The sequence below is a fragment of the Leptonotus elevatus genome, chromosome 4, assembly GCF_054856555.1.
Source record: "Leptonotus elevatus isolate MCC_2025b chromosome 4, RoL_Lele_1.0, whole genome shotgun sequence".
NCBI lineage: Eukaryota > Metazoa > Chordata > Actinopteri > Syngnathiformes > Syngnathidae > Leptonotus > Leptonotus elevatus.
Window position 1 is genome coordinate 3,125,164 of NC_141242.1, and position 15,975 is coordinate 3,141,138.

At 39.9% G+C, this 15,975-nt stretch overlaps 2 protein-coding genes across 3 annotated transcripts; both read right to left on the bottom strand.

Moving 5' to 3' along the window:
* Positions 1–551: 551 nt before the first annotated feature.
* adpgk (ADP-dependent glucokinase) lies at positions 552–10,493 on the bottom strand. 2 transcript variants are annotated; one of them, XM_086074770.1, is made up of 8 exons: positions 10,252–10,493; positions 9,034–9,257; positions 8,436–8,661; positions 8,285–8,347; positions 7,474–7,594; positions 6,812–7,008; positions 5,024–5,122; positions 552–3,864 (listed from the first exon to the last, which is right to left on the bottom strand). In XM_086074770.1, exons 2-8 carry the CDS (start codon positions 9,249–9,251, stop codon positions 3,304–3,306), a joined length of 1,485 nt encoding a protein of 494 aa, XP_085930896.1. In that variant the 5' UTR covers positions 9,252–9,257; positions 10,252–10,493; the 3' UTR covers positions 552–3,303. The 2 variants fall into 2 exon arrangements, with proteins under 2 accessions (XP_085930896.1, XP_085930894.1); XM_086074768.1 differs by having other exon boundaries at positions 552–3,867.
* Positions 10,494–11,464: 971 nt separating this feature from the next.
* snx22 (sorting nexin 22) lies at positions 11,465–15,448 on the bottom strand. Its single transcript, XM_086074030.1, has 7 exons — positions 15,202–15,448; positions 14,237–14,320; positions 14,036–14,140; positions 13,826–13,920; positions 12,816–12,848; positions 12,047–12,114; positions 11,465–11,917 (listed from the first exon to the last, which is right to left on the bottom strand). Exons 1-7 carry the CDS (start codon positions 15,268–15,270, stop codon positions 11,811–11,813), a joined length of 561 nt encoding a protein of 186 aa, XP_085930156.1. The 5' UTR covers positions 15,271–15,448; the 3' UTR covers positions 11,465–11,810.
* Between the last annotated feature and the right edge of the window lie 527 nt (positions 15,449–15,975).

Genomic DNA, 15,975 nt, shown 5'->3' on the forward strand with positions numbered 1-15,975 from the left:
TCCATCACAGTTAGGTTAGAAAAAGAAAAAAAAACATTACATACGCGGTGGGTTTACTGACATGTTAAGAACACGGGAAACAAATAACTGACTTGACTAGATTGTACTTGCTAGTGTGTAGTTACATTCACCTTTGCCTGCCATTCTACTAGTGCAAAGAATCACATGTGATCAACTAAAACCGCCACGTCGGCTTTGGATTAAGACGTCATAAATTCAGTGCCTTCACTGGCCAGCTGAGGTAATTGGAGCACAAAAATGAAATCAAACATTTGTCTTTCTTTTTTTTAAGTCAACCAAAAATACAGTCAAACAGTTCATACTTCAACCAAATGTTTGTCCAAATATGCCTCAAACGTCAAAACTAAAAACATCGTGTCTGCAAAAAGCAAGATGAACTCATTTAGATTTTTCTTTGGCTTTTTTTTGTGTTTTAACGATGAAACTTAAGATGAAAAGTGTGATGACCACCAGAACCACAAACGAACCTCACAGCTTCACATGATAGTCGGTCTTTAAAAAAACACTAGGTGACAGTACAGTACTGCAGGTGAGTAGTTTTACTTTTAGTTTAATTACAGTTATCTTCAGTATGTTTGCATGTTCCTTCAAACAGTCAAATATTCTATGCCGACTACATGACAAAAAAGGATTTAAAAATAAGAACAACCTGGAAGTCAACCAGGTACAGATTTATGTTCCACTTCGGACGGTCACAGCAATATTTTTGTGCTTTGCATCAAAAGAGTAGAAGCAATTGCCTGGGGAAGAGGCGGCGGGACTCTTTAGTGTCTTGTATCCTCTCTAAAAAGGAATTATAAGTCCTGTTTAGTCCACAAATGCAACAAATGAAAAAAAAGAAAAGAAAAAAAAGAAGAAGAAGAAATGTGAAGTTTTCCTCAGAAGACTGTACATGTTTCCAAATATGTACATTCACATGTAAACACACTTGCAGGTCGCCATGTGCATGACAAAGCAACAGGTGGCGCTATAGCCTCCAACTGTTCGGTCAGAGACATTTGCATGAAACAGAAATCACAACTTATGGTTATGTGAGAGGAAAAATGGGAATGACATGTGGACTGATAAGGGAGTGTTGGGATTTCCCTTTTTAACTCCTTTGTCTTTAAGCACGGAAGGTCAAAATATGTGACGTCATTTCAGACACTGTCAGAGGATTAACTATGCAGTAGAGAAGAAGAAGAAGAAGGTGCGACGAGAAGGTGAACGTCCGCCAGAAGTTTTCAGACTCATTTCAAGCAGAACAAATCTGGTGGTTTCCAACTATTCTCGTCCAAGCTGAGTTTATAGCCTGCAGAGGGTGATGTTTACATTTGCATCTGGTTTATGTACTTCCTGTTATGGTTGTTACCCTTTTCCTGTCATTTTGGGCCAGGACACACTTTACTTTTTTTTTTTTTTTATAATTAAAAAACAAAACAAAAGTGTGTGTGTGGACCTGAAATGTGAATACGTGACTTATTCAAGACACACCCATGGTTGCAAAATGTTTGGGAATTTTCAAAGTTGGAAACTTTCCAAGGGAATTAAAAGCAACCAGAAATTTACAACATTGAAGGTTTACTCTTTATATACCTTAGACAAATTTGAAGGAAAGCATTTGAGCATATTCTTGATCAAAAAACATGCAACTACCTTACAAGTTGTCAAGTTACGAGCCATCACTTGCCAAAATTTGAGTTACAAACATTATGCAAATATGCTTCCACTCAAGTAAAGTACTTTTTTTTTCCCCCTTCTAATTGAACAATTAACATACTGTACAGCCATCTATTTTACTATAGATTTCTGCTTATGGCTAAAAATGTTTATAAATCATGCTTGAATACGATCCAATATGTTACCCTCAATTCTCAGTTAATTTCCATTCATTCCGTCTTGAAAGTTTCCAATTTGAAATACAATGAACCCCCTGATATTCACGAGCAATTGTCGCACCGCTTTACACATAAGCGAATCATTACCATCTGGTCATTGTGTTAAATGAAATTAGAGGAATACTTGTACTGATACGAGTTTGAAAAAAAAAAAGAAAAAAAAAAGAGTGGTATCGAACATCCCTACAGTTATGTGCCCGTCAACTCACTTCAACATTCTTCCTTGACATCACGATGCCACTTGAAGACAAAAGTAATGTTACTGCTGATGCTGCCTTTCTCGCTGACGGTGTGGGTTCGATTCCTGGCTACTGAGTAAGTGTTATAAAATAGAAAAAAAGAAAGAAAGAAAAAAAGAAGGTTGGGTTGCATCAGGAAGGTATGACGTTGTATCAGGGCCACATATAATAAAACATTTTTTTTTAGAGGGCTGGGGCAATATTCTGAGAAAAAAAAACTCAGGAACTTACGAGAAATACACATAGCGTACTACTCGAATGATTGTGTGCCAATGCTTTTCGATTGGGTTTTCAAATAAGGAGATAGTAATTGCTTCAGCAGAGATTAAACATATTATGTTAAGCATTCGCACTTTGAAGCGTTGGATACGGCCAGCGACAAAGACGACTTGCTTTGCGAAGATCCACATCCTGAGGATCAAGCATTTAAGTTAATTTGTTAAAATGTATATTTACTAGTACATTTATGTTTCCAGAATTATTATTTACACATTCATACATTTTGGTATTTTTTTTTGTACAAGTAGCTAAGTTGATGTGTGGAATCTGCTGCTCTCTGTCATTCACTTGCATTTACCTAAAGTATGCTAGCTTCTGATTGGTTAGTGTTTAGTCAGCTGATCAGGAAGTGTTGTCGCTCTAGCTGCCGTGTATGACGAGTAAAGTTTAAATTCAAGAATGAATCTGTGTCCATCCTGCCTTTTCATTTTATAAACAGTGTCCCATTCACCACCAACGAATCCTCACATTAGACTATTGCTACGCTACGTGTATTTGTTGTAAGTTTTTTTTCTGGCAAATTTGCGAGTTTTTTTTTTTTCTTGGAATATTGCACCCACCCTCAAAAAAATAAAAATGTATACGTGACCCTAATACACCGTCGTAGGAATGACATCTGGTACCAAAAACGCAACAAATTCACAAAGGGTTCACTGTATTTCCAAAATTCACCAGCTTACCTTCCTACGGGAACTTACCGGAAGTTTTCCACCTTTTTGCAACCCCAGGCACACCATACTTCAACTAAATTCTGCGAGCCCCTTCAACTTAAAGATGACGAGGGTGCCGCCCCCTTCCTCGTGCATAGAATCCCACCACGGCCGACGGCGGAGGCAGGTGACGTGTCCACAGGCAGGATTTTCAAAGTGTCCAGAGGAAGACGCAGCTCACAAGGTCTGCCGGCTCTTTAACTCCGAGTAAACGAGTCCCTCTGCCGAGATGGCGTCGCCCAGCCCGACCGTCCGAAGCGGCTGCTTGCACACCAACACCGGCGTCATGTGGAAAGTGACGTTCCCCCGGCGCCACGCCGTCACCGGGGCCGCCGGGTCCAGAGTGAGCGCCACCCGCGGCTCCGAGTCCGAACTGTGAAAGCGGAGCGGCGCCTTCAGCTCCACCTTGGCGGCGTCGACGGTGCGGGTGCCGCACGCCTGGCTGCTGGCCACGCGCGCCCCCGCCGTCACCGCCGCCGCCTGGTTGGCCCAGTAACCGTCCACCGTGGCCAGCACGTGGTAGGCCAGCGTGTGGAAGTGGACACGGGTCAGGTCGGCCTCCGACGAGGGGTCGGTGCGGCCGTGGCGCTCCAGGATCCACAGGAGGATGTCGCTGACCTGGCCCACGTCGGGGACGCCCTTCCAGGCGGCGAGGTGGCCGTGGGGTCCGCCGCCGGCCTGTGAGAGGAACAGAAGCTCCTGCTCGTTCAGCCCGATAGAGCTGACAATGGGCATGAACTGCTAACAGGAAGACACAAAGACGGCATGGAATACAGTCAGTCGACATAGACTTAAAAAGGGGGAGAAAAAAAAAATCGATTCTCATTTAGTGTGCTTCAGAATCGATTTAAAATGTCCCAAAACCAATTTTATCTAAATAATTGAACACCGTCTTGCCCTTGTTTGTGTGTGCCTTTACTGGGAGCGCTGTTCATGTTGTACACGATTTGGCCACTTAGGGGCAGTGAGGCTCAGCGCGTTCTGATACACTGTTAAGTTGTAGCCACATTAAGAGAGTAGAAGGAAAAAGCCACGATCAAGTTATGCCAATAAAAGTTGGTTTTTTTTGCAGCGTAGGAAGAGCATATGCCGGTGATTAATGTTAACATGTTTCTCTGTTTACATTCCTGAAGCGTTTTGTATAAATAGCCGTTTTGAATGACTAAAGTGCCACGAGTAGCGCGCTAATTAGCGTTAGTGAGTCAATGGCACTTTCCATTGTGTGTTAGCCTTGAGCTAGCTACGTTCGAGAAACAAAGTGTGTTTACATTTAAGTGTGCACTGTGCATAATTTTTTTTGTTTTGTGGTGTGGTTAGATTTACAGTTAACCTCAACTGGAGTGTAATAAACGGCTTGATATTAACTGTAACAATACTGTAGTAGTTCATGTTACTTGTTACTTGGGTGACTGATTAGCTAGCTACATAGAGTAGCAGTTGCGGTCCACACAAAGTTTTTGTGGAAAAAGGCACTTTCCTTACAATTCAAAACTTAATAAATGTAAATTAAAAAATGAAAAGAAAAAAATAATACATTTTACTGTCTCCGTTTGTCATTCTGTCTCGCAAACCAGACTGGAGTAGTTCATGAAGATTCTTTGCACAGCTATAAATTGAAGCAGAAATCTTTGTCAATCAAATCATTTTGAATCAAAAATCGTTCTGAATCGAATCGCAGATCCAAAAATCGGAATCTAATCGTGAGACAGTCAAAGATTCCCACCCCTAGAACACATTATAGGAAACTTACTTTTTAATTGTACAGTGGTAGTTTGACCTTTCTGAAACGCAACGCGTGCTAACATTCAAATTAGCTCCCTTTTAATACTTTAAAAATGGCGCGTCTGTGATTGCCGGTACACGCAATAGATCAGTTCCATGACTTTCTACGCCGTACCTCCTGCATGATGCTGTTCATGTAGTCTCTGTCCGTCATGCTGGCCAGCTCCAAGTGGATGGGGATGTCCTTACGAATGTCCGATATGGCTGACACCGCCTGCCAAGACGGGACCAAGTCAATCGTTTTTCTTTGTTAGATTTTAAATGTTGACACTGAAAGTGTGTCAAAAAATATCGGGTCAATGTACACAAAATGGGTACAACATTAGTTGCACCTGGACAATTTAATAAGCCCCCAATGAATGGGTAAAAAAAAAAAAAAAAAAAAAAAAGAGATAGATGGCGGGGGCAATATTTCGAAAAAAAACGTGCGAATTTATAAAGTGGCAAATTTGTGAGAAGAAATTCATAAATGCTAAATGGTACTTCATTTATATAGCGCTTTTCCACCTTAGAAGGCCCTGAAAGCGCTTTACATTCAACTACTCGTTCACCTACTGATGGCAGCCTCAGGAGCAACTGGGGGTTCAGTACCTTGCTCAAGGGTACTTTGACGTGGTCACAATGGCATGGGATCAAACCCACAACCTCTGGGTTGGGAGACGACCACTCTACCACTGAGCCATGCCACTCCCAATACATAACAAGTTCAGGCAGCATTTCCCACAGATTTGAAATCTACTTGGGATGGGAGGCAGGTGGGTCTCAGTCCTGTTACTACATCTCCTCTAGCCTCACGATCCATAAGTGAGTGACGGCGAACTAACGTTACATGCGGTATATCCTGTCGCGACACGTTTTTAATTTTATTTTTTTACATACGTTTTTAATAAATTGTCTTGAAAACTTCTTGGGTGGCCCGCCCAAGTATTAACATGGTGTGGGAAACACTGAGCTGTATCAAACAATTATTCATTAGCTACAATATTATAAAATTAATAATTTTTGCAAAGGCAGACATTTTGAATCCGCTCTTGTTGGATCTCATAATGCGTAGGTGTATCTAATGTTATAGTACTAAGCATATCTACAGTGGAAAAAAAAGAGGTAGTGAATTGACTCATGAGTAAAAGTGCAGACTCTGAAATGTACTTAAGTACAAAAGTAAACATTTATTTTGACTATAAATGATAAACAATAGCCATTTAGCTTGGCGCAACGAAAACATTTATGCTAATCAAAAAGTGTTCCCAAAGCTTTCCTAACATTACAAACTGACTAAGCAAGAAAAAAAAGGAGATTGAGCTAATGAATAACAGCTGAAAAAAATAAAGCTAACGTTTATGCTTTTTTTCAGGAAAAAAATAAAGCTAACGTTTATGCTTTTTTTCAGGAAAAAAATAAAGCTAACGTTTATGCTTTTTTTCAGGAAAAAAATAAAGCTAACGTTTATGCTTTTTTTCAGGAAAAAAATAAAGCTAACGTTTATGCTTTTTTTTCAGGAAAAAAATAAAGCTAACGTTTATGCTTTTTTTTCAGGAAAAAAATAAAGCTAACGTTTATGCTTTTTTTTCAGGAAAAAAATAAAGCTAACGTTTATGCTTTTTTTCAGGAAAAAAATAAAGCTAACGTTTATGCTTTTTTTCAGGAAAAAAATAAAGCTAACGTTTATGCTTTTTTTCAGGAAAAAAATAAAGCTAACGTTTATGCTTTTTTTCAGGAAAAAAATAAAGCTAACGTTTATGCTTTTTTTCAGGAAAAAAAAGAAGAGAATTTTGAATGCCAGGACCTGGTGCTTTTTAACACAAAGTACAAAGTACAGTAAAGAAGAGACATTTCTACTTTGTTACTGTTCTCACCACTGTAATTGGTCAGCCATGGTGTTAAAATAAACATGTTCACGGACCTCTTTGAGGCGCTCCTCCCACAGCTGCCGGCCCTGTCCCTCCATCATGTGCAGCCCAGACAGGACCACCAAGTCGGGTTGGAACTCCTCCAGGCTGGCCACGAACGTCTCCAGCGAACTCATCTCCCCGTTGGACACGTCGTGCGAGAAGATGAAGCGGTTGGCTTGAGGCGCCCGCGTTGAACCCCACTGCTCGCCTGGCAACAAAAATTACGTCATACCGTTAAAAAAAAGAAAAGAAAAAAGCCCTCGCAAACAGTCCAGGGTTATCCCGCCTCTCGCCCAAAGTCAGCAGGGATAAGCTTTAGCTCACTCGTCACCTGCTAAAATTATTTTATCTATTCTGGTGACTACATGTTTTTTGTGTGTGTTTGTCCAGTATCAAGTCTGCAAAACATCTTTGAATCTTTTGAAGGTGAAATAAGTATGCAATATTACAAAAATAGAAACTCAAATTTTTGACTGGAATTGCACATTTACAAGAACAAAAGTGCAATATTTCAAGAACAGTTTACTTTTGTTAAACCTGTGAGAGAAATTGTGTAGAGCTGGGGGGAAAAAAAAATCACATAAATACACAAGTGTTAATGTATATACATTTTATATCCACTGCACATGTATAAAAGAGAAATAAAGACAAAAATGAGTGTATTTTACTGTACCTGCTTTGTACTCCAGGATGAGGTGGTATTCGTCCGTCTCCTGCAGGGAGTCAGGCGGAACAACGATTTGCTCATCCAGCATCTCATGAAGTTTAGGTCCCACTGGCCCACATAACAAAACCTGAAGATTGACAATTTTCATTCTATCATTTGCATATTTCTGCTATTTATTGCAGGTCTTGCAGTGCAGGCAAACCCCACAAATATGAAGGGTTTACAGTGGAGGGATGGGATGGAGGCCGGTCTGTCCCGTGATTAGCAATCTGCATACAAGTGACGGCCAATGAAATGCACTGGGAGGGGCTATTAAAAAAAAAGAAAAAAATGCGGATCCCCATACCCCCCCCCCCCAATTTATTTATTTATTTATTTTTAAATATGTGAATCTGCTGGTCCGTGACTTAAAGCTACTAAACGTAGAATATTCCATTTCGAAATCGCTACTGCCACCTGCTGAGGAAAAATGAAACTGCACATTCTGTTCTTCACATACACACCACGCACATGACGTCACATCCGCAGACAGGGCGTGGGAAATTCTAACCCGAATCCAGTCTGAAAACTATTGGCCAGAGGCTTGCAGGAGTACCCATTGTGAACAGCTAAGGTGTTAATCTACTAATTAGAAGGCATTTCAGTCATAAATGGTCAAATGAAAAGCTTATTGTAAAGTTATTTTGGGGGGAAAAAAGTTCCATATTATATTGCAACTTTAACGACATTGATGAATGCAATACAAAAAGTATTTTACATCAAAAAATCCTAAAGGGGGAGCCCGCTAAATTGTCCCTTCATACTTGTATTTATTTACCATGAGCTCAGGATATGTGGCCAGCTTCTGCCCGATAAGGGCTGCATTCCCTCCGACATACAACTGCAGAGCAGAAAGAGTTCAAGTTTCAGGTGTGAGTTACGGTCCAAGTAGTAGAAAGCTGACAGGCGGCTGGATGGGCGGGCGTCACCTTGGCCCCGGGATACTCGGCAGCCGCCCGAGCGATCCTCCGGAAGACCTCCTTGTCACTGAAGAAGCGCTCGGCGGCCGCCCCGCGCTCCATGTAATGGACGAAGGCCTCCCTCAGGTCCTCTTTGGAGTGCAGCACCTCGTGATCCAGGCCGCTGCCGGGGTCGAGGGCCAGTGCCTGCAGCAGACCCACCCCCGACACCACCACATCTACGCAGGCGTTCACCCTGAACCGCGGACAGGAAACATTAGATCACTGAATTTCATTTAGCACGTTGATAAATCATTGTGACCGACGACGACGACTCTTTCTGATGCAGATGACGAGTCACCAGCGTGTCAAACCGCCGCAGTATAGCGCCAAATACTGGCGAGGAGAACCCCATCCAGCAAAAGATTGTGTTGTCACCTAAATTTCAGCCCCACATAGGACACTTTGGGAAAAACTAAGTACCGTGCAACAAGATCTTGTGGTGCTCAGGACACATTCCTTGTTTTAAGAAGAGCGTATGTCAAGCCCCGACATGCCTGAGAGGACAGACACGCCTCCAAGTCACTAACGTGGCACGAGACATCCAGCGAGCAGAGGTCAAACCTACCCGACGGCCACTCTGCTCCACTGCCGTGTAGGCAACGTGATCAGTGAGTCCCATGCGTCTGAAATGACCTGCTCCAAACGGTGCTGGCTCTGCGGGGACGACCGGAGGCCGTCCGGGTCGATGTACTGAAGGAGCTGCTCGGGCAGCTCGGGGCAACCGTGGTAGAGGTAGCCGACCGCCAGGGCCAGCAGGGCCGCCACCGATGCCTTCCTCCACATGATGCACTGCCAATGTAAAGAGAGTGAATGAAAATCAAGTCAATTCTCTTCCCTTGGAGAAATAATCCATTCAATCCATTTTCTTGAATGAAACAACCATTCAAACTTTAAAATGGAACATTATTTGTAGTTTACAGGAGGAGCATATAGCAATAAAATAAATTAATTAACCGGTTGTTGGATCATGATTTATTGTGAATTTGACTGATTGATATAGTACATGAAAGATAAAGGAAATGGTGTCTAATTATAGCTTACATTGTCTGTCAATGTGTTCAAATAGGTGTCGTTTATATTCAAATATGCACTTTACAGCTGTACACATTCTATTTGTTATGGCCTTAAGCGTTGTTCGCTTACATTAAGCTAAGAAAATGTTCCTAGAGCAAAGTCAAGTGATGGTTTTAAGTACATAACAAGCAACTGTATTTGCTTTATGTTCAGTTTGACAGCAAATGTTAACTGTGAGCGGCATAAAGCTTCTTGAAGCCTCTTTTTTGAAGTACTGTTCACGATCTGCTCAATTCTTACTTGTTGCGATTTAAAATCCAGTCCTTGCATCTGAAACGAATGCTCGCAAGTCAAAGCAGAAACATAAGAAGCGCGTATTTCGAAAAACTCAAGTCAGGGAACCAATGACGTCACCCATGACGAAGATGATTTGATCTCCCCAGTTTTGCATTTTACTGGTTGAATTACACATTTCGCGAACTTTTACGGCGTTCGACTAAACATACTTTGCAACTTGAACCGAGGAATTGTGGCATTATAGTGTTATGTTTCTGCTAATGCTAGCTATAGCATACATCGTTGTCTTTTTGAGTGAAGTTCGCCGCAACTAACGTGAGAAAAGTAAGTAGCTCTAGGCCGCTCAGAGGAGCGCGTAATCTCATTAAGATACAGACTTGCCATTTAAATTCCTCCACCACAAGTTTTAATCACTCAAACCGCGGGAGCAAAAAAACGTTTAATGGCTGACGAGAGAAGCGGTAGAACATACCAATAGTCCGATTTGCAGCCTTCAAACGTGTCGCCGAGGAACGTGTTGTCGTTTCCCGGAAAACCGCATCAAGGGCGCTCAGATCGCTCGATGCTGCCCGTGGTGGCGAAGGTGAAGGTCGGCGTCATTGAACCCGCGAGAGGCGGCGAGGAAGATAAACAGCAGGAGCAGAAACAGGATACCGACCGCCACCGTCAGCACGCAGCCAGCAGCAGCAGCAGCAAGCAAGCAAGCAAGACACACTTCCGCCTTCCCGATTAACGCATGCGCACACGCTGCCGGTTGAGAAGTGGACTTCTACGGTTGAGAGCATCTGCGAAGGAATGACCACACCTGTGTACTGCCTCAAAACATAAGTCATCAAATACTGTAGACTCCATATTCGCTTTTCCTGATCTTACGACCATGTCAGAGAAAAAACATTATTGAAAAAAAAAAACCACTAGTTTGTTAGCGTTAACCAGTATAAAACAGATAAATGTGAAATACAATTAATTTGGCTTGTTTTTTATTCGATGTTTGTATTTTCAGTGCGTTAAAGAAATATTATGAATGCTAAATTATTTGGATGAGTATAGTGGATTTAAAAAAAAAAAAGTCTACGCACCCCTGTTCAAAAGCCTAGTTTATCAAAAATGAAACATCTGAACTTTTTTTTTTCTTTGCTGGGGAGTGCTGCGACTCAGATCATTTAAATGGTGGGAGGTGTGTGACGACTGCCATTTAACAGGAATTTAATTGTGATGAACTCTGACCAGTCACACCCTCACTAAATGTTTTCCCACCATCAAGGTGACCTATAAGTACTATAACTCTGAGAGAACAAATACTTATAAAGAGGCAGAGTTTAAAACAAACAAACATTGAAAGAATGGAGTTGCACAAATTCTATTGGTGTTCAGTGGCAGCTGGCCCGTAGAGGGCACTATTGTGCTGCTACACTTAGCACAAAACAAATACAAATATATGTTGAAATAGATGTACAGTCTATTATTAGATGAGCAGGATAAATTCAGTAGATGGAGTTTCATCCTTTATTATGTATAAAAATAAATGCATTGTACCTATATGCATCCATGTGTCTCTTGGAAGACACTCGTAGGTATCTATCCGGGTTAATATTAGTACTTGCTTGTATGCTAGGACTTTAATCTATCTTAACTTATCTTAAACATTGGCACAATTATAAATTCAAGACTTTGAAAGGTCAAAACACAATCTATTTCTTTATTACCACAATTATTTGACAAGAGATGAGAAAAAGTTACCACGCACGCATAAAAACAGAAAGCAGCCTTTGTGAATGCAAAAAACAAACAAAAAAACTACAAACATTCTTTGTGTTATATTTACACAATTACGACACACTAAAGCAAACAAGTAGCCATACTGAACAAGGCACAAATTGGGTGTGATGCTACCCAATATAGGATGTGTTTGGCCCCTGTCAGAGTGTTTTAAGAAATTTTCAAAAAGGGCACTCTAAAAAGCTCACTTGTGAGGTAAAACCACTGAACTCTCATTTCAATGCATTCTGATGGCTTCTTGTTTCATTGCACTCATTTGAGAACTTTGGTGTCAGACTTGCTGGGAGCTGTGAAGCTGACGCGGACGTCCCGTCGGTAGAAGCCCTGAAGGACTCCCGCAAGGACAACATCAGGTAGACCTGCAATACAAAGCGAGAGCGAGAGATGGCGCTAGAGGACACATGACGTGGTCGTCACACACTTTCTGCCACTTGAAGTACTGTATCCTACAACCTATTTGTTTACAAACACGATGAAAGAAAGTCTACCTGATGTGCATTCGGACACATACGGATCCCGGAAGAATCCCATCACGCGCTGATGCGGGAACTGAAAACTAAAAGAAACATGTATATTATTGAGTTGATTAACTTTTACAAGCTTTTTCAATCAATGCAGTGGGTATAAGAAGTCTACACCCCCCCCCGCCCCCCTCCCCGATTAAATCCCCACCAAAAAGAGACAAACATAAATAAATCACTTAAAACATTTTTCTGCCATTAATGTGACCTACAACCTGCCTACAAGAACATCAGAACTTTATTGGGGTTAATCAGAGGCATTTTATTTGGCAGGAATTTGAAAGACACAAATGTATTCTAAAAGAAGCCTCATCCCCCAGTTAGAAGCGGGTGTGCATACTCGTGCAACCATATTGTTTCAGTTGTTTATTTTTACTTCCCCTCTCCTCGAAATATATATTTTTTTCAATCCGGTAAATGCAGAACATCACGCGACCAAAACAGGTTAGGTATCCTTGTACTTTGTTTATAGTGATGACTTGTATTTAAATAAAGCTCTTTACAAAAGAAAATAGCTTAGCATACTTCTTGTGTGTTCTATGATAACTACGCTAACTGCGAGCTTCATCGGTCAGCATGATGGTTTGAACCACTTGCTGACATTTTTTCTTAACATCATTTACCGTATTTATACATCTATGATCTGAAATGCAAGATGAAGAGAGGCAAAACACAGACATTCTATATTCTATATCTTCATGTTGTGAACATGTCATTTCGTTTCGATCATATTTACTTGTAATCCTGATTGTCCAGGTCATCAAGTGATCTGAAATCAAAGGGATTCATTTATCATCAATAACAAAAATGATCACTCAAGATACTGCAGTCAAGTAGCGTCAAGCATCAGTCAAACTCAATGGGATTGCTGCTATGATTTTATTACACGAAGCCAATTACTGTGTAATTTATTAAAGAAAAAAAAAACTATGTATTGTCTATTATTTGACATATAACTACAGTAAATGTATTTAATTATTTCATCACAGATATACCATTTAATTAATTTGAATGGAAGTTGCATTTAAGTTTATATTTTACATGGTTAAATATAACTTTAAATGACTATACTTTTAAGTATTAATACTTTGACCTTTTTAACTACCGTCATTTTATCATTATTTTTATTTATTTTTTAATTTTGATTACATTTTAGGACAGTTCTATTTACCTGCATTTCTTTCTTTTATAACCTTAAAGCACTATAATCAAAAGTATGCATTATTTATTTAATGACATTTCTAATCATTTCCTGAGATTTTAAAGAATTTCATGGTATCGCTAGTCATCTATCGTAAAATAATGTATTTATATGGCACTGTTACTTATATACATTTATTTCATGACCTTAATTATTTCATATCTGTACTTTGACAGTGGATGTAAAAAGTCTACACACCCCTTTTCAAAATTCCACGTTTTGTGTCACTTTTTATATCCACTGTATAATAAAACAATTGATGACATAGTCCATTTATTAGTTAAATTGTGATTTAACCCAAAATATCTGTATCAAAAGTTTATTAGTTATTTATTTTATCACCAATACTATTTCACAACAGTTGTATTGATTCAATTGAATTTTTCATGATTTATAGTGAACGACATTTGTATTGATCAAACTACCTTTATTTTACGACTGTGAAAAAGGGCTGGTGACAAACGGTGAACGATGATTAGCTGCTAGCGGGCCGGACGTTTCCGCTAAAAGCAAGTAGCCTATTATAGTGTAGTAATTGTTCTCACTCCATGCTGCTGATCTTGTTGCCTGTATGGTAATGTTTGACATGGAGGAAGTCCAGCAGCTCCTGTGGCACATCCTCATATTGATAGATGATCTCCTGGTCAAAGACACAACACAGGCAATTTCCATACAATCATTTTAACAAACAAAACAAACGAATGGCAACAATCAATCGGGATCTGTATAATGCGTGTAATATTTTTCTGCGTTACCTGGATGTAATCCTCCAGCTCCTGCCTCCTCTGCTCCAGAGGTTTGGTCCTCAGATGAGGATTCCTTTTACTGGGGAAATCAGGAGTCTGAATGATCTTCCTGAGCTGCAATTACAGATGCGGCCGAACTTGTTGGATAACAACATGCCAAAGGCCTAACGAAGAGAGTGTGACGGAGCAGGAACGGTCACATGAACTTACTTTTCTGTGCAGAGTGTAGAATTCGCTGCTCGTCCTTAGCACAAAATGTTTCCTCTCGTTGAACAGCACTTCAACTCGAAAGAGCTGCACGAAAAGAAACACAAAGCGTTTAAATTATTTGCAATAAAAATTTTCCTGTGAGTAGAGTAACAAAGACCACTGCATGATTTAGCTGCTTCAAGTAACAAAGTTGTTCACATGGAAAGACCTTTAATAATTTGTTAAACTGAACAATTGATATTCACACATATCAAGCAAATGATTTCTTACAATAATCATGAACATTTATTTTAAAAGGGAGGGGGGGGGGGAATAAATATCAAGCAACTCTAGTCAAAAGAGATGAGATAACAATTGCACAAATATGCAATTCTGCGGGTGCCAAATTTGTGAATGTGGTGGTCCACTGAAACTCAAATCAACCTTTTCAATTCAAATGAAAGAAAACGACATTAATCTATTATAAATTAAAAAAAACACGCCCAAAATTTGTGACGTTTTCAATAGGCAAAAAAACACTACATTATTGTACAGTATAAAAACATACATGCTAAAACTGAAAGTAAAGAAATTAGGAAAACCTGTAAATTAACAATAAAATGAATTTTCATAAAACAAGTCTTTTTTCGCATTGTTTTATTATGCTTTTATAGAACACAGTGCTATTTTTCTTTATTAATAAAACGTCACAAAAATCCATAATATTTTTTTCTTTTTCTTTAAATTAAAAATAGTGAATTTTAACTCTTCGTTCAGTTCGCTGTAAGACATTTGTTTTTCCTGATGTTCTGTGAACGCATCACAACATGAGACAACCTGTTCGCCCAGCCCACCAGGTGCTCACTCGTTTCCGTCTTTATTCCAGTACACAAACACAACCGAAATGGCGGACAAACTACACCAAAAGGAACAAAAGATAGCCAATAAATGCAAAAAAAAGGACACAAGGGGATGAAAGTACTCACCTTTTTGGACTTCCCCACCTCGTCCACCTCCCTCTCCGTGGATGGAATGGTCACGTGTATCATTGTCATTCCCGTTGTCCCACCACGAACATTTGGAGCGACTATGGATTATTATTATTTTTAACTTAACTTTTTATTCCGGTCCAAAGTGTTCCGACGAGTCTTCTGTGGATAGGTCCGGTTTGTGAGCGCTCAACTCGGGCGTGAACAGTAGTCGTCTGGCTGCTTGGTGTTCCCTCAGCTCCACCTCCACGCTAATTGGACAGTGTGGCACATCCACATCCGGGACATAAAGATGCAGTCCACCATACAGGAAACTAAACTAACAAACTAACTAACTGCATTTTTAAAGGTATTTAATCAGGGTTAATCTGTTGTTTCCTTCGGTATTAAATGTAGGTAGCAAGAGAAATAAATCGTTTGAAATGTGAAATTGTACAATACAGACAATTTAGTGTCTTCAATTGACCAATCATGAAAATACATAGAGGCTTAGAGACAACGTGCAAAATCCACTCCACAGCTACCCAGATTTGAACCCACAACCTCAGAACCGTCCATCCAACATGATGCTTCATTTAGAATTAAAAGGATAATAATAATTATTATTTATATAGAAATGGTATAGAAAAAAACAAAGTCAGAGTCATGTACACAATAAGTTATACAGCTCTCTAAAAAACTAATAACAATTTAAAAAAAAAAGGAAAAATAATCAGTTCTGGGGATGAAATATGTGCAGATTTTTATATTGTCTACATCAACTTAAAAATG